The sequence below is a fragment of the Vanacampus margaritifer genome, chromosome 18, assembly GCF_051991255.1.
Source record: "Vanacampus margaritifer isolate UIUO_Vmar chromosome 18, RoL_Vmar_1.0, whole genome shotgun sequence".
NCBI lineage: Eukaryota > Metazoa > Chordata > Actinopteri > Syngnathiformes > Syngnathidae > Vanacampus > Vanacampus margaritifer.
In genome coordinates this window covers 1807258-1826746 of record NC_135449.1, presented here as the reverse complement: position 1 = coordinate 1826746, position 19489 = coordinate 1807258, and the positions used below count along the sequence as shown (strand labels likewise).

Here is a 19489-nt window from a genome sequence, read left to right as displayed (position 1 = left end):
TTTCCGTAGTGCGCGTGGGAGCATTTAATTTGATAGTGTGAGAGCATTTTTTTAATTTTTTTCAGTTACGCCTACTTTCCATTAAAATATGTGTTTGCGTGTGTGTGATGGAAAAGGTATGTAATAACATGACTTGTGTGGGAGGGGGGCGGGGTGGGGGGGGGCTGCCCCTGCCCGTCCCCCCCCCCCCCCTCTCTCATCAGAGAGGAGCCAGAGCGAGAAGCATCCACCACATCGCAATCAGGCAGCAAGAAAGGAAGGAAGGAAGGAAGGCAGACGAGAAGACACCACAAGAGAGGACGACGAGCAGCATCAGTTTGGACTCGTCGCATGTTTTCACGCAATCCCATCGCATTGGATTTGTTCCCGTCTTTCGCCACGCATTCCTTGTGGAATGGAAACCCGGAGCCAGGCGAGAAGTTGCTCGATCCCGGTGGCCGCGTGAGGGGCTGCCGGCAACACATGGTACGTACGTGACATACATGCCGGCAACGTTCAGCACTGTGGAAACGCGCACGTTGACGTTTTGGAGAGTTGCGCGCTTTTTTGCAGCCAAGACGCCTTCGCGTTCCTCTCGCACACGCACAAGCAAGTCGAATGCGGCTTGGAAAAGTTTTGCGGGCGTTCGCCTCCGCAGACTCGCATAACGGCCTCCTTTCAGCGCGCACCATCAATGCCTCCACACACACCACACTTCTCATGTGCGTGCGTAGCTGGACCCCCCCGTCAAATAAGACCGAGAATACTCTCACAAGTCGCGTGATAAATTGCCGTTTATTTGGGGTTGGTGGTGTGGGGGGGGGGGGGGGTGAGTTTCCAGTCCCCAAGAACAAACACACACACACACACATTCATGCATGCATGTAGGCTATTGTGTGCCTCTTTGAGACCCCTACCAGACTCCCTGCTGACCAATGAGTGACTGAGTTGAGCAATAAGTCGTTTTTCTGGAGGGGAGGGGGGGGGGGGGGAGTCCTCGATCACAATGGGTTGAATTTTCTGGTTAAATAAATGTTTGGTTTGATTGATTGAAGTATTTGGAAAATATGCACAAATGCAATTTCATTAATGAAATTCATTTGCATTCATTTCATTTGGATTTTAATTCAAATATGTTAACTAAAAATCAACTTTCTTTATGAATAAACTCGATTAATTTCCCCCGACACCAAATTCTGTTATAATTTTTTTTTTTAACTAAAATTTACGATTAAAAGTCTTTTTTTTTTATCTTCAAATAATTTTTTTAACAATTAGCATAAATATCACAAAATTTATTTTATCAAATTTATTTGTAAAAAATTCTGGAAAACAGAAGCTATTGCAATATTGCTACTTCCATTTTACAAATCAAAATGTTGTGATTTGAAAAAAAAAAATACAATGACAACAATATACATAATTTGAAGACAATCTGCATATTGGTAGATAACCGATCATCTTCGGGATTCTCCCATGATGCGTCCTCATGGGAAAGTTGGCGAATTGCAATAATAAAACAAATCACATAAACCAGAATAACTCAAAATACAAGTTGCTCGATGACCACAACATGTTCCCAACCGGCGTCTTTTGCATTTTCTTATGCAATGCGTGTGTGTGTGTGTGTGTGTTGCAGAAATGCGTACACCATGTGATTACACCCAGGCAGGCAGCTGGCGAGAATGATGTTGTGACTGCGTGCAGTGTTTGTGGTGTCTTTGATGTGAGCGACTTCCATGGAATTTTCATGCGTTTCCATGAAACTTCCTTATAATCCAGACGGATACATTTCCCAATTTGCAGTGCTGTTTTATGCATTCAACTTATTCCAGAACAAATTCAGACCAAAAAAAACCCTGATAATTGTTGCGTAAACAAGAAGCTATTAGACCTGGTAAATTTTTTTTATTTTTTTTTAAACAACATATGAGGTGCTTTAAGCGGCCTCATCTGCGACAGAGGCCTGGCAAGCGAACAAGTGATTCCTCTAAATGGAATTATTCTCAAGTCGCATCCATAATGAACGTAGTCTACTAAGCTACTAGCATGACAATTGACAACTATCCCATTCAGTTTGGTTCACTTGGGTAGTCCTCTTATTCACAGCTCAATTTACGTGTATAAGGAATGAGGGCATTTCTTTGTAGTTACATAAAATGGCAGATGTTACGTATGTTTCGCTCTAAGTTGACTTGATCGTGAAAGTGATTTTTGCAGCGTCGTTCTGCATGCTAACCTCTACAAAGGTTATAATAGTTTTTTTTTTTTTTATTCAGTTAGTTTTAGTTTTTAAAGCAAGATCTTCCTTTTTTTTTTGAAAATGCTTCGTTTTAGTTCATACAAATATATATATATATATATATTTATTTATTTATTTATTTATTTATTGAGACGTCAAGTGCAAGAAAAAAAGTCACTAAGGATTGTGTAATAAAGTAAAATTATTTTTTCTGAGAGAGCTCAGTATTGTTCATTCGATAATCTTACCAATTTCGACATGTCACCATCATTTTTCTCTCCTTTCTTTTTCTCTCCTTTCTTTTTCTCTCTCTCTCTCTCTCTCTCAGAAAATAAATAAATAAATAAAAGGTCATCATCATTGCGCTCTCTTTTCTTTTTTCTCGCTCTCAGAATTTAAATTATTATTTTTTTTTAAATAAAGTAAAATGCAATCGTCAAACAAGCGACCATAGTTCTTCTGTAGCAATGGACGATCAGCAATACAAAAAATAAATACATTTAAAATAAACCCTGAAAAAAATTCATGCGTGGTGTAAATTAGGGGTGCCAAAATGTGTGTGTCAATTTTGAGTTCATTTAAAGTTCCTTTAACGGCACAATTTTTTTTTTTTAACGTGCGATTAATGACTGCTTCTTACTTATTTCCAGTCGTAAGTTCGTCCACGTCAAAATTTAGCAGTAACCTTAACCGGCACTTGACGAATATGCACGTCATTGGCGGTAAAAGGTTGAATTCCAGTTGCCCAATAGAAACGTCCGCAAGAGTGCCTGAGCTGGAGTGAAGCATCTTTTTGCGGAGGAATAAATTTGATTTTTGCCTTCCATTGAAAACAGACGCGCACAGAAAGGAGCTGGAGGTACGATTCCTGTGAGTCCGATGGCGTTGAAAAACCCCTCAAGCACTTACTTTCACATTACCGTCGGTCAGCTGTAGTTTTTAGCATGGTGATGTTTTTCTCATGAAAATGATCCTTGATTACACAGTCAAGTGATCAGAGCGCGCGCTTGCCCTTTAAATGGTTGTGAAGCGGCAGACTCCTAATTACACTACGGCTGGAAACACAAAGCGTGTGTATGTGTGTTGTTTTTGTCCACAGAGCGGAACAGCTGGCAAATTTGAAAATGGCCTTTTTCCTTCATAAACACATCTCACAATTTGTCAGCAAACATGCTTGGCGCTTATTGCGTTGTCTAGTGGCCATTATGTGGCGACTTTCTATTGTTATGATGCGATAATGATGATGTTGCTGTGTTGGTTGAAGTGGGGCCAGCGTGCATCGGGAGCTTTGTTTTGGATCACTGAAGACACTTTGGGGCCGTTAACGTCACATACGTTTAGCCGACTACGTGTTGATTTACATCCGCGCTGCACCGCTGTGGGGATGTAACGATATCCAAACGTCACCATACGACAGTTGTCACGACGTGAACCTCAGGATGCGATCATTATCACAATATTGTGAGGAGGTTGGCCATGTTAAAAAAAAAAGGTACGATACTGTATAGAACTCAAGATATTGTTTAAAAAAAAAAAAAAAGCACAATAATTAACTCTTTCACTGCCACTGACGTTTAAAGACGTCAAGTAAAAACCTACGCTTCATTGCCAATGACGTCAAAAGACGTCATCCAATGATTTTTTTTTTTTTTGAAACGGGTAGAGGAAACCCTTCCGCATGTCTGGTGAAAGTTTCAAGTCTGTCTGTTGTGCCTAATGACTATTTTTGGCCCCTAGAGGGCAGCGATGACTCTCTTTTGACAAGATCGGGTGGGCGTCAGTAGAGGCGGAGCTAGAGCGTCGAGCAGGAGATGAGAATGGAAGACAAAGGAAAAATGGCGGCCGGTCGCGAGGAGCTCACGCCCGAGCCGTTTTTTTCAAAGACCAAAAGCATCGCTGAAAGAGCACATTGTTGACGACGATGATCATCATCGATGATGAAGATGAGGGTGACTCCGTGGTTGGAAAGCATTGACGCGGCAGTAGAAGACGTTAGATGGAGCTCGATGGAGGAGGGAACGGGCAATGGCGAGCGTTTGCAAGCAGCTCTACACTTACAAGACGAAAGGCATCGACCAACGCTAAAAGAGCACATTGATGACGACGGTGATCATCCTCGATGATGATGAAGGTGAATTCGAGCTTGACGGCGAAATTGGAACCGCTTTTTCTCCGTTTTTTGTTTCAAAAGAGAGAATTTCGGTGAAAGTAACCAGTTTCTATTGTTGATTACTGAAGAACGGAATAAGGTAGAAACAAACTTTTTTTTTCTGATGAAAGCTGAGAGTCCAATCTTTCATTTGGTAGTATGTGTGTTTCCATAGTCCAAACACAACATTTTCTGTGGACCTTGAAAGATCACTCAAAATGCTTAAATCGGCTGGCAGTGGCGACAACCCGTTTCTGAAAACGTCTGGCAGTCAAAGAGTTAATTGTTGTGCATACTAACAGTAGTGACAAAGAAGTAGGCGTGGCCATGTCATTGTCATCATGGTCTATTGTAGTTCACAATGTGTTGAAAAATATTTGCTGGTCTGACTGATTTTTGGGAGTGATAACTGCCTCAGTGACCAAAACACTCCTAATTTAAATTAAACTGCAGTAATAACCAGCACAGGATACTGCCGTTATTGCTACATCCCTATTTAGTAAAACCCAAAAAAAAAAAATCTGGTATTTTGTTTCACACCACTATGTTTATAGTCATCTAAATTATTTTTTAATTTATTTTTGAGTAGCATCATTTTTATTTTCATTATATTTTATTTCAATTTTTGTTTTCAAATACTTGTTTTATATCTTATTGTATTATTTTTGTTTGAATTATTTACTTTATTACACCATTTTTTTGCCAATAAATTTGTGTTTTTAATTATATATTTTTTTGTAGCCTGGATTGTTTTTTTTTTTCAAATGACTATATTTTCATTTTTATTTTCTTATTCTTAGTAGTACTTTCAAAACCTATTTTGTTATCCATCCATCCCTTTTATTACACGCTTGCCGCTTTTTAAAATGATTTCCTTTGTAACATTGCCATAAATATATATTTTTTTCAACGATTGCAGTCTTCTTATCAGCCTGAATCAGTAGTGGAACATTTCTGCACTTCCTGCCGGCCGCATTTGTGGTTTCTAAAGATCAAATGTGCAACGATGACATGAATCCTCCCCAACACGGGACCGCATCGGAACGACTCGAGGTCACGTGAGCTGAAACAAACATGAAAGTTGGATGCCGAGTTGCAGGCGCAGACCAAGTTCAGCCTGATCAATTATTCATCGGAAAGAGCGGCTGCATTATTTCCCACGCATCCTTGCAAAATCTTGCTGTCTTTTTTTTTTTTTTTTAGCTCCTGTGATTGTTTACGCTGTTAAATATCTCCGTTGGCCTCAAGCGAGATGACAAGATGAATAAAATATAAGTTGGAACGGGGAACATACAGTAGATAGACAGATCTAAAAAGTCTACACACCCCTGTTTAAATGCCAAGACATTTTAGAGACAAACATATTATACTATTTATAGTCATGGTGGAGAGTTGGGGTGGCATGAAATATGCAAAATGTTTAAAAACCAATGACACCGCCCTCTACAGGCCTGGCATGGATATAACAGCATCTCGTATACGTAAAAGTGATGTCGACGGTGGTGAGGAGGAAATCCAATTGCCGGCTGTTTTCCCCCCCCTCACATCGCCGGATTAATTTCACGCTCGACTCGTCAGCTTTGCTCTCGCTTCATTTGACGTCTCAGTGGAAATTGATTTCCTTTGTTGACACACTTAAGACGCACCATTTACACTCGTCACTCCGCACTTTTGTGCGTTCCAAAAAAAAAAAAAAAGGAATACTTCAACCTTTTTCATCTGTCAGCTTGTTTGTGGTGAGCGAAGCCACTTTTCTTTCTTCCTTGTTCTCATCTTGCACCGATCAAAGGGTGGCTGCGCAGTCACATGACCGTGGCTTCCTGTTGAACTTTTAATTGGGGTGAAAGGGCCTGTTGGAAAATAGTTCACATTTCACACCACTTAGTGCGTTTTCCCCAAATAAAATTCAATGTTTATTTCCCTGTTGGCTTTAATTATTATGATTTCTTAAAACGAAGAAACATATCATTTGACTTTATTGCTTTTAAAATGAAATGTAAAAACAAAAAAAAAGACCATAATGGTGCTTATTTTCTTTAAAGTAGCACTACAAAGAAAATATTTTGATTAATATTAGGATTCTTAAAAATGAAATCTAGGTGCCAACAGATTCCGGATCTAAATTACTAACACACACTCAAATACACACTTCAGCTTCAAAAATTCCAATTTCAGCTGCAAATTTGGCAAAGCCAGGCCAAAACAATCGATGGAGAAGTCGTCCAACCTCAGCCAACCAAGAGAGCCTAACATGATTGGCTGATGTTGGATGCTACGATCTAAAAAACAGTTGGGTCAAACATAACTCAACTATGGGTCAAAAATGGACCGATCCTCTACTTGGGTCAATTTGACCCAATATTGAGTCAAGAAATTGGTCTTTTAATGTAAAACAACTCAAAAAATGGGGTCATTTTGTATAAAACAACCCAGAAAGTGAATCAGTCCATAATTGGGTTACTTTTGACCCAACTGTTTTTAGAGTGAACCGTCTCGACTGCTCAGGCCTGCCGGGCCTGGTGACTTGCAAGTGACATTTTGCAGCTGAAAAATGAAATAGCAGCTGAAGATGTTGAATTTTTGTTGCTGAAAATTGTATAATATTATTAATTGATGGTGGGTCTTTTTTTGTGTGCGTGCAAAAAACAAACAAAAAATAATTAAAATTCCGATCTGTCTAGTTTCAGCTGTTCCTCGGGGGTCTTTTTTTTTTTTTTTTTCATGGATAAAAAGCCTCTTTGCCAAGCTTGGGGGGAATGGCGTGGGGGAGGGTTACTTGTTATTCCGCTGCCGGTGCGGCGCGCCTGCGTTGCTGTGGCGAGATGGCGAGGTAAATGACACCGCCTGAGCCAGGACGAGGCATCCTCTTATCGGTTCCACAGATGGGGGTGATGGGGGTGCAACCTGTGAGGGGGTTGTCGTGGATGAGTCACCCCCACAGCGCTTCTTATCGCCTGATGAATGAGCGCAGGTGTGGCGGCACGTCTTCACTACATCACGTCTGCATAAGCGGCTCGTGCGAGCGATCCCGGCGGTTGCATTCACTGACCTCCGTTATCTTGATTTTTTTTTTTTTTCTTGAGTCGAAAAAAAAAAAAAAGAGAATTCCTCATTTCGCTCATTCCGGCCTCTTGATCCGCGTGAGAAATACGAATTCCTGACGATATCATCTCTCCTCCGACCCATACCGGCTTTGTTAGATTGAATGTCCGACCAAAGCTCGCCGCCCCTTGGAATCCATCCCACATGTCCTTATCGCTTGCTTCCATATTGCGAGGGCATGCAGCTGGGGTGTTGGCGGTTCAAGAGTAAAAACACTTAAAATAAAATACTCGATTTCCTACATTGGTAGTGGTCTTTGGCGTTTGTGTTTAAAAAGGCCCAAATTGCCATTTTGAACCAAAAATGGCCAAAGACTTCTTGTGCCTTGGCTTTCCTGAAACTTTTTTGTGGGTCGACTAATGATAGACATGACTAGCAAATTTCACATTGCCAAGTGAAACTGGCTTCAGGGGCAGATTTTTTTTTTTGTTTAATATATGCAAAAATCTGGGCTGTATGGATCCCCTAAAGTGACATAGGGAGGAAAAAGAAGTGAAATATGTTTCTCATTAGGACAAGCGGGCGCTGCTCCTCCGCATAGAGAGGAGCCAGTGGGTGGCTCGGGCATCTGGTGTGGATGCCGACTGGAAGCCTCCCTGGGGAGGTGGTTCAGGGCGTGTCTCACCGGCGCATGTCCCACACGGACGAACCAGGACACGCAAGGGAGAGACTATGTCTCTCGGCTGGCCTGGGAACGCCTTGGGATCGAGCCGGAGGAGCTGGTTGAAGTGGCTGGGGAAAGGGAGGTCTGGGCTTCCCTGCTATAGCTGCTTCCCCCGCGACCCGACCCCGGATAAGCGGCAGGTAATGGATGGGTGGTTGTTGTCTCTGGCTTACAGGTCTGACTTGGAATTTTCTTGATGAAAGTTATTTCCCAGCTCCTTCGTTCCAACGCTTTCCAAATAAGATTGGGAAGGGATAAAAAAAAAAAAAAGTGAGTCAGTGAGAGGAACAACCGCGCATAACCCCGAAAATCTTTTGCAACATCATCTGACTTTTATTGCGTCAACTGCAAGTGAATCAGTCAAATTTTCAGAACAGAAAAAACGCAACTTCCTGGTTTTGTCTTAGTTGTCCTGTGGTTTTCACTAATGTGTCTTCCATCATGCTTGCACGTGGATCTACAAACTACGTGTAGGAAAACCATGAATCAATCTGGTTTGTCTTCTTGTCAGGGAGACGTCAGCGGATGAGGTGGCCGCGTGTCCCGCCCCATCATGGACAGTCAGCGAACCTCGCCCGAACTCTGGCCTGCCGCTGCCAGGCAACACTCGCGGACCATAACCCGCATGGACTACAAGTACACCCTGCTGGACTCCGGGGGGGACGACTATTGCAAGAGACCGCTGCTCCTGCAGGTGGACCAGGCGCCCATGAACCTGTTCGCCGTCCTGCAGGTGAAGCGCGAGCTCCCGAGGAGGTGGAGCGCGCCAGGCTGCTTCCGGAAGGTTCGACTCTGCGGAGTCCTCCTCGGCATGGCCGTCACGTTCGTCATCATGGCCTCGTACATCCTGACGGGGGACAGGAAGGACCTTCTGCTAACGCCGTCGCCTTATCACCATTTAGTCAACCCCCCGGGACCCTTTGCCTTCAACCTGTCGTCGGTCAAGGACTATGCGCACCTTCAGCTGGTGGTCAAGTCCATCGCGTCCAAGGTGGAGTTCCGCGGTGATCGACAGCTGCCGGAGCTTAAGGCTCTGGTTGACAGTGAGCAACATGTGAGTAACAGATTCCAGGCAATCGGCGACTTGCCGTTCTTCCTCAAAGCGGCCATTTTGCATGAAAAGGAGAGATGTCTTTGGTCTTTTCAGATATGGCTTTTGGAGACTTTATTGTGGGTCTACTCATGAGAGACACAAAATTTCACTTTGCAAAGTTAACCACAATGAAGATGTCACTGTTGGCTTTAATGCTGATGATTTCAATTCTAAGATTCCAGAATTCAACGCGACCTCTACGGTCTGCCGTGTACAAAACTGAAACTGAAATCTCAAAGTCAACTCAGGTCTTCCATCAGGGCTGCCTCAGCCCCCGTCTTAGATTGGCCATTAATTGGAACGATAACGACTTCTGCCTCGGCTGTTTGCGACATAACTCATTTCTCGTCCGACGCGCTAATGAAAAGGAGCGCGCCCCCCCCCCCCCCCCCACAGGACGATCGATATCCCGCGTTCAACGTATCTGGACGCTAATTGCATTCGGCGTCGTTAGGCCTTTGACCGTGAGACAATCTGAAATGTGAGGAGACTGTGAGAGTTGTCCGTGCTGCATTCAGGAACGCTCGTCCAAACGTTTGCATTTATATCGCTATCTCATAAGATCGATACAAACATTGATAATGCCGAGATCGAGGTTGGCATTGATATTGATCAACACCGTTGTAATGCAATATTTTAGTTTTAGTTCAGGACCGACAATCCTGTACACTTTGTTTCATAATTCATGCTGCGTTCAGGAACAGGTCCCATGTCTTGGGTGGTTTGATTTAGGGTATGGGATCTAGACCAAAACCTGCAGTGTCCCACACGGCTGACAAGCGCCTTCACATGGTCTGGGTATTTTCCTTTTGATTTAGCAACGGAAAAAACAGCAAAAACCAAACGATTGGGGATTAGGTCAAGAAAAGGTCATGATTGGTCTCCAAATGCCAACAAACTTGACTTTCTCCAAGTTGTTCTTGTCTTTGTGATGCCAACACTAACTTGGAAAAAGTCTAGTGAAAGCCTTTAAAAACTCATTTGCGTCATGAATGCTACTATAAGAAAGTAGCTAGGCTTTGTTAGCCTAGCTGGCTCGTTGGGTTTAGTTTTGGGTTTCCCGTCAACCACTCTGGAACATAAACCTTATTGGAGCCTATTCAGACCATTAAAAAAAAATCATCTTAACAGACATGACCATGGGCACAAGCAAAAAGAAATTCACGTCAAATCCTTCAGGGCCTGAGGTTTTTCCTGTCTGACTCATGCTAACTTCCCGCTAATTCTGGATTCATTTTTGTCTTTTTAGATGTTTTCAGTCATCCCCCGCCAATTCCTCCCAGCTTTCCGCAACCCCTGCTGGTACGAGGAGTACTCCGGCAACGCCACCTCTGACCCGTACGGCGCCAACTCGTACGCGCGCTACGCACGCAGCTTCCGTGCCGTCTTCCAGCACTTGAGGAGCACTTTCCCAAAGCACTTATCGAGCCGCGACGGAAAGCGTTACCGCATCCGCTGCCTGCCGTATTTCTACATCATCGGACAGCCAAAGTGCGGCACCACGGATCTTTACGACCGCTTGCGGTTGCACCCCGGCGTCAAGTTCTCCACCTTCAAAGAGCCGCACTGGTGGACCCGCAAGAGGTTTGGTGAGTTCGCCAGATGCTTGTAACGCAGCTTTATGGAGACACTCGTTAAAAACAGCCTAAATTTAAGATGGAGGTAATTAGTAGTGTGTGATAAGATTTCATTACAATCATTCCCTAGCATGCCACCTAAACAAATATATACTTAGCTTACAAAATATGGTCCCAGCTGCTTAATGCCCAGAAGTGAGAGACCCGAGTCACGAGACTTGACTCGCGTCCAGCCAAGCACTAGAACTAAAAGTTCACTTCAAAAATAAGACCATAAGCAGTGGCCGATAACTGTATCGACTAAATTCCATCACCACTTATCTGCTCCACTATTCAGACTTGACTCACTCATGACTTAGGCCGAGCTCTGATTAAGACAGAAGCTCAAGTCTGAAGTCTGGCCAGTGCTGGAATTCACTTTCCTTTCTTTGGTCCTTCCTCGGGTCTCCTGACTGGCCTCACGACTCTGGCTGGAAGTGTTCGGTTTAGGTGAACGGTATGGGATTTTTTAATAGGTTTTAGGTGAATTAATAAATACAGACTCACACGCACGTACAAAATATATATATATATTTTTAAATTAACTCATTCACTGCCATTGACGGCTATAGACGTCAAAAATTAATTTGAACTATTTCTATTAATTTAACATTTTTTCCACTTAAGAGTATGAAAATCTAGAAAAATATATTGTGCATTTAGAACAGATATAAAATTTGTGATTAATCGTGAGTTAACTATTGAAGTCATGCAATTAATTACAATTAAAAAAAAATATTGCCTGACGCGATTAAAAAAAAAAGAGAAAAGATCATAAAAAATTAGGGCTGTCAGGCGATTAAAATTTTTAATCGGAATTAATCGCATTACTTCACTAGTTAACTCACGATTAATCACAAACTTTATATCTGTTCTAAATGTACAATTAAAACATTCTCGGTTTTCGTACTCTTTAACAAAAGTGGGAAAAAAATTTAACTAATAGGAATAGTTCAAATGAATTTTTGACGTCTATAGCCGTCAATGGCAGTGAATGAGTTAATAAAATAAAAAAATAAAAATAATAATAATAATATAAAATTGTAGAAGAAGAAGAAAAAAAGACAGAAGCTCAAGTCAGTCGGTGCGCCGATCACGCTGACGTGACAGCCTGCTTCAAAGCCGCGACGACTTGATTGCGGAAGCAGGCCAGATAATGACGGAGAGTTGAAAGCGACCCGGCGCTCCCACGCGACGCATCGATATAATCTCCTAATACCGCCTTTTAAGAACAGCTGCCGTGTAATCGCAGGATGACGACTTAATTTGCACGCCGGTTTCCCGCCACAGGACTGCCATTCTATCCTGTTTTTTTTTTATGGCCATGCTTCGAGCTGCTTTAAAGCAAAAAAAAAAAAAAAACAACTTCAAATAATTTCACTAGGAGGTTTTTGTCATGTTGTTGATGTTGCAATTTTCCAGAGCCGAGAGCCAAATCTTTTTTTTTTCAAAGCCTTTTGACTGCACCCTTGATGACGCTCGAGCTCACAAATCTAATTCGCGCATTGATCACGCTCCACGCGATGCCGACTTCAGATAGGAGGGGAAAAGATTTGCTTTGATTTCATCTGTGTGACTCATACTCACGTGTTGTTTTTTTGTAGCAATGTAGCAATATTCATCATTTTTGTTTTAAAGTCACGCGGCTTCTTTTGCGCCTGCGGGATTTAAAATAAAATAAAGAGAAATACACATTCAGTACTTCAAACAAGACCACAACGTTGTGCTAGTAATCGCTGATAGCTGATTGCTACCACACAAAATAAAATCATTAGACGCAGCGTTATAACTCTTTAAGCAACAATATTTGAGCAACATAATACCCACAGGCAAATATTCCTTATCCTCTGCAAAGAAAGACCAATATTACTGTAGTTTGTGTCTGTATTATACTGCCACCAGGTGGCCAAGGCGCACACAGCAGAATGTGAAGGAAAGCGGATTAATGGCATTTCCAATCATATCAAAAAGGAAAACTTGATTCGAGGGTACAGTTGTTTTTGTAAACTCAATATTGTGAGTTGACGTAACTAGCAATTGCGCATCAACGCATTCCGGATCCAATTACACAGCCCTTTTGCATGAAAATATATTATACATGATATTCCTGGCCTTGATATTCAGCAGTGACGCTACAAGATGTCACTCACCACAAACATCAGTAGGAAAAAAAATCATGCGCGACGATCAAAAAGCAACAAGATGAAACAAAAAAATAATAATTCCCCGCAGCGATCGGCGTCTTGGCGTCGCCCGCCCGCCATCCCACCTTGCGAGCTGCATGCGACACATGGAATAATGATGCAGCTAGGGAACGTTTTCCCAGAGTTCTCTTTTTTTTTTTCTCTCTTTCACGTTTTAGAAGAAGGAGGTGCTGTACGGCGACACCCGGCCCGGCTCATTATCCGCGTACTGCTCGCCCACTCAAGCTATTTTACTTTGCGTACTGTAATCAGAGCACATTGACTCTGATGGAAACACATTTTTCCAGCCATTAGGAAAGCACACTTTAATCGAAGCACAAAAGCACAGTCAACTCAGACAGTGTTAGCGTTAGCATTTAGCCGCATGGATGCACACTTTCTTATTCGTTTCCCCCCCACCCTGCAGGGATCATCCGTCTGAGTGAAGGCTTCCACAACCGCTACCCGGTGGAGGACTACCTGGACTTGTTCGATCAGGCCGCTCACCTCATCCAGGGCAGCTTGGCGGCCAACGACAGCGGGACGCCGAGTCAGCCCGACATCATCGTTGGTAAGATGGCGTCACGTTTGAATGCCAAAGCTGGATCAAATACGTGACACAATTGTGACCAAATGTTAACGCGAAAACGTGACGTGAAATCAATATTTGCTAGCGTCGCACACGTCCCCCCCCCCCCCCCACCCTCAATGGGATACGAGCTTTAGATGTGGATGAGAACGCAAAAAAAACGCGGCGTTAAATTCCCTTGTAATTCATTTATCGTATGAATTGCTACGATAACTGCTAGCTGGCTAGTTTGTTTTGTTTCTCGCTCTAAATAAATAATCCCGCGTAAGGCCCTAAATCCCCCGGTCGGTATTCACACACCGTTCCTCAGGGAGCGTCTCCGGCCAAAGTGACGTCCCTTTCGAAAGCCAGTTTGCCGCATCAACCTTTCACATGAGCCGTCCTTTGACTCTGTCTGGATGATTGGACCTCGACGGTGGCATAAATCCAATTTCAAGTTTTTTTTTTTTTTTGTTGCACTATACTAGAACTTTGTGTTATTTTAAATGGTTCCTCGAATATATCAAATATGATCAGTGGCTTGACTTTTAAATTCGGTGTAGAACCTCAAACCTCCACAGGGGGCAATAATGCACATTTACAGCTGGTGGTTGCCGATTGCAAAGTCTGTCCCGACGAAATTCAGGGAGATGATTGTCTTGACTTTGTCTTGTTTACTGTAAATCTTAAAAAGTAATAAATGATAAATGTAGTGTGACAAGTTGATGATGCCATTTCACAAAAATGGTCAAAATTAGCCCATGTAGTCGATGCAAAATGTCAACACGACTAACAATTTTTATTTTCAAAGAAATGGGGAAGAAAAGTCCTCATAAAACTTTGGGACTTTGACTGCTTTGTAATTTCAACCCAAATTCCTGAAAAACGTCACTCCCTGGACATACAGGTCCTGAACATGTATTTGGACTTCAACGGCATGTAAAGAAACTCGCAGATTCTTCATTGGAAGCATTTTTTTCCCAGTTTTTTTTGTACCACAAAAATGGCGACCTCTTTGTGTTTTGCAGGCGAAGCCAGCGCGTCCACAATGTGGGACAACAACGCCTGGGTGTACTTCTACGGCAACGTCACCACCGGGGGGGAGCCGCCCTTCCTCATCCAGGACTTTGTGCACGCCCTGCAGCCTGACGCCCGCTTTATCGTCATGCTCAGGGACCCGGTGGAAAGGTACGCGTCATAATCCCCACCACGCTCGAAAAAACACAAATTCATTTTCACCAGTTGAAGGTTATTGGACATATGTCGCATGCTCAACTTCTTTATTTTAACGGCGCTACAGTACGCATTTAGAGGTGCGCTTAGCGGCTAACGGTTAGCCAGGCTAACCTGAGCTGACAACAGCCACTTTCACTAAAGGGCAGCACCTACAGAAACGATGAATTAAATAATTGATTAATCTGTCTTTTTTTTATTTATTCACTAGCCGTCAAATACGTCTTCAAAAGACGTTTTTTAAACGTCCATCCCATTATGTATTTGTGCTCGCCTTTCCAGGCTGTACTCGGACTACTTGTACTTCGGCATCGCCAACAAGTCGGCGGAGGATTTCCACGAGAAGGTGTCCGAGTCACTGCAGCTGCTGGACGGCTGCCTGGTCGACTACACGCTTCGCTCCTGCGTCTACAACACCAGCGTCAACAACGCCATGCCCGTGAGTGCTGCGCCGTGCCACGCTACACTCCGGAGTGGCACCGAGCGCTCTCCAGTCTAAGCCCCCCCCCCCCCCCCCAGTGCCCCCAGAGCCCCCAGAGCAGACTGGCCCATTACGGGCTCACCACGCTCCGCCAATGGCCTAATTGCCCATCCGCTAATATGGCCTCACGCCTGCTGGAGCGTGCAAAACGCATTACAGCTGTCCTCACAGACAGTGAGGAAAGTTTTAGGGACAAACGATGACACTTGGTCAGCTACAAGCCAGCGGCTCGTTAGCTAGTTTGTAAGCTAAATGGCAACATAAGTAAACAAAGGCTAAAGGTCATTTGATCAAGGCAGAGCGAGTCAGAAAACAGGCTAAATGTCTTCAATTGTGATTTGAGACATAAGTCTAATTTTATTTAATTTTTTTTTAGGAAAAACAAATATCCTATTTAGGAATGTAGTCAGTTTTTTTGTGTCATAATCAAATCTTGATTTTAAGAATGTACAGAAAACATTAAGAATTTTTTTTATTAATTTATTAAATTTTTTTTAATTGATTTGTTGGATTTTTAAAAAAAAAAAAAAAAAAAAAAGGAGAGCAATGATGATGTCAAATCGAATGAACAATACTGAGCTCTCCTGAGGAAAAAAAAAAAAAAGAATTTTTTTTAATTCAAATTTTCATTAATTTTAATTGAGACAAAAATTCATCTCATGAGTGAAGTAACTTAAAATGTCGTGTAAAAAGTCAGTTAGGTGCAAATCAAAGGCCGGCCAATTTCAGTGGAGCCAAACACAATGAAGAGAAGCAAGTAGTCACAAGATGTCCACCCGCATATCCGAAACGAGCCAATCAGAGGAAAGCAGATCATGCAGAACAGAGGCCCAATCAGGGTAATTCCCATATTCAATATTTTTGAATATGAATTAGAAAACAGACAGTTCAAAATGACCAATCAAAATAGCATCCTGCTCATTTCCAACCCAAATTATCTTTGAAGCCTGATAAAAGGATATCGAAGGACATTTGAAGGAAAAAAGAACATTCCAAAACGGATACAGGTCTCCTCAGCAAGGCATCAACGCATTCACTCACCATTTGTTTGTTTTGTTTGTTCAGGCCAGGAAGTCGGGTCTGGAACAGGTTTTTGGATGCCGGATGGGGAGATGAGTTGATAATAAAGTCTACTTTCAAGATGGAAAATAAAGCAGAATGTCTAAAAAAGTACTTTGAAAAACCTTCTCTTGCCGAAAGGCCTGCTTCCATGTCCGCAACTCACACACGTGAACTTGAGGCAGCCATCTTGCTCTTTACCTTTGACCTTTGCTAAAAATGGGCACCACTAAATGTAGTAGCCCATCCTGGACAGTAGGCGGCAGACTAAAACTATTAATCTAAAATGATTAATTATGCATTATACAAAAATACCACCGCTTTAAACTACAACAACCAAACAAAAATTAAGAACTGTGAATAAAACTAAACATCATCAAAAAAATACTTTACAAAGTAGCCTACTAATAAGTAATAAGAAAAATATTTAAACAGGTAAAAAATGAAACCCCAAAATGTTACCCAACTTTTTTCTTTTCTTGTTTTGCAGGTGCGACTGCAGGTGGGCCTTTACGTGGTCTACCTGCTGGACTGGCTGAGCGTGTTCGGCCCCGAGCATATACTGGTGCTGAGGCTTGAGGATCACGCCTCCAACAGGAAGTACACCATGCACACCGTCTTCCGCTTCCTTGGCCTGGGTGACATATGACTTTTTCCCTAAAACAACAACAACAACAAAAAAGGACATGATTTAGTCTTCTGTTTTTTTCCCTGCTCCATATTTGTGCTATTTTTGGCCCATGAATGACCAAAAACTATTCATTCTAAGCGCAGCTAGTGCAATACTACCCTCTAGTGGCAATGTTTTGCAATTACAATTCATTTTGAAGTTAGGGGGAAAAAAAGAAGCTTTTCTGTCAACCTAATCAAGAACAAGAAATGAAAATGTAATAAAACAGTTGAATGACTTTTGTATTTTGTGGCCCCGCACCAACAGGGCCGCTGAGCCAGCCAATTGAGTCGGAGCTGAACAGAAGCCCCGCCTCCAACAGCAGGAGGCCGGCGGACAAGAACCTGGGCCCCATGCTGCCCGCCACGCAGCACGTCTTACGCCACTTCTATGCGCCCTTCAACCGCAAGCTGGCGCAAGTCTTGCACAACGACGCCTTCCTCTGGGATTCACAACCCCGACCCCTGACCCCGGACATACACAGTGAACCACCGGAATAAGCGAAACGCCGTCCAAAAAGGCTTTCAATTGCCTGTAGATGCCACAAGATAGCAGCAAAGCATTTTTTTTTTTTTTTTTTTTTTACGAGACAAGGCTGCGGTCTGACGCAATCAAGCTCTCCCCTCACTTCAACATGGCACCAAAGCACTACTTTTATATTAGAAGTGGCTTTAGGCTGAGAACAAAAGTAGCAAATTGACGAATGCTTAACAGCCAATTTTGAGCGTTCACTGTCGGGCCCGACCTCAACCGATTTAAGCATTAAGGGACTTAACAAGAAGTTATTTTTATTCATTATATATACTGTATATATGTTTTAATTAATTGGCCAATCAAACGATTAGCAGAATTTTTATTCATTCAAACATCAGAATCGGTCGGGCCTGAGTTTACACGTATCATCATCATCACCATCTTTCTCAAGTGCTCACTTTGTTTTTTATTTAAAATTATTTTAAGTTATGAAAGCAGCAGAAACCAAACAAAGATGGCAAATAGCACAAGTGTGCGTGTGCGTGCGTGTGTGCAAGTGATTTGTCTGAAGATGTACAGTATAAAGACTTTAAAAAAAAAAAAGTTTAAAAAAATCCTGTGGTTCTTTTTCAACACATTTGTAGCCTACAATTTTTGGGTCAATAAATGTCTTTCTTTCACAACAGTATGCAAACATATGCTGAAGATAAATAAAAAAAAACCACTTATTGCAACACATTGTTGACACACACACAAAAAAAAGGCAGCATGAAGCAGTGCCGGGAAGATTACCAGCTTTTCAAGGCCATCTGACACTTTCGCCTTTAGTACTATTTAGCTTTTGCTAGTTAGCTTTTGAAAGGATGCCTGGAAATGGCCAAATTGAGCCTAAAATGCCTTCTTCAAATCAAAATGGCAGACTTCCTGTGACTTCTCAGACGTTGCTTTGAGACTTTTTTTTGCGGATCATGATCTACCTGCCTACCAAATTTCATGAAGCTCAGAGAAACTGGGTCGAGGCCAGGGCCTGAATTTTCTCTGAAAGAACTCGGTGTAGCATCCTCGGTGGAACTAAAGGTGGTCTCTCCAACTGATGGTTCACAACTTTTACTAAACCTTCCTTGTGTGACCAAACCGTAAGCGCTACACTACAAATAACCAAATGGTATGTTGTGTGACTTACTGCTTTCGTCCACTAGAGGGTGCAAACGCACCTTGGTAAGTATTTAGCAACGCCATTGCTCAAGATTACGAAACTTTCTGTATGGTTTATTTTTAAGGTATTTACAAAAAGGCAAGTTTAAAATGTTCATATACAATGTCAATTGTACTCATGGAATATATTGTCAAGGATATCAAACTTATTAATTTAAGGCAATTATTTTATAGTATGTGACTTGAATATGGAAAAAAGAATACACACAACACACCGTTTGAGTTATTAATGGCATTTTCTGATGATTTGTATTTGTAAATTCAGGACGGTCTTCATGTTGTTGGATCGAGGATTCGACTGGATTGTGGTTCTTCCTTGACGCGGCCTCTTTTATATGCAACCTTCCTCTATCTAATTTTCACTAACTGGCGTATAAACCAAGTTAATATTAACTCTGTCCCTCTGAAGGGGCCTCTGGAATTCTTCAAACCAAAATGGCAGATTTCCTTTGTGTGTTCGGGCGGAATTTTTGAGACTTTTTTTTGTGGGTCTACTCAGTCATGATACACATGCCTACCAAAAACGGAAACTGGCTTCAGTGGCTGAATTTTCTCACATCTGCAAATGTCCTCAAATGAACCTAAAATGGTTCCTTAACAGTACTGAAGGCAAAAGCTCAGGTGGCCTTTGAAAAACTGGGAATCATTCCGACATTGCTTCACGCTGGGGTTTTTTTTTTTTGGTGACGTGCACATCAACGTGTTCCAATAGATTTGTCTTTCGACCGTAAGCGCATGTTTGTGTACTATTATGAAAGAAA

At 42.4% G+C, this 19489-nt stretch overlaps 1 protein-coding gene across 1 annotated transcript; it reads left to right on the top strand.

Annotated features, from left to right (window-relative positions):
- The first annotated feature begins 217 nt into the window (after positions 1-217).
- Positions 218-19383, top strand: LOC144038602 (carbohydrate sulfotransferase 15-like). Its single transcript, XM_077551202.1, has 8 exons — positions 218-465; positions 8648-9190; positions 10479-10818; positions 13456-13599; positions 14625-14784; positions 15112-15268; positions 16860-17007; positions 17307-19383. The coding sequence occupies exons 2-8, from the start codon at positions 8690-8692 to the stop codon at positions 17537-17539; spliced, it is 1683 nt and encodes a 560-aa protein (XP_077407328.1). The 5' UTR covers positions 218-465; positions 8648-8689; the 3' UTR covers positions 17540-19383.
- Positions 19384-19489: the final 106 nt, after the last annotated feature.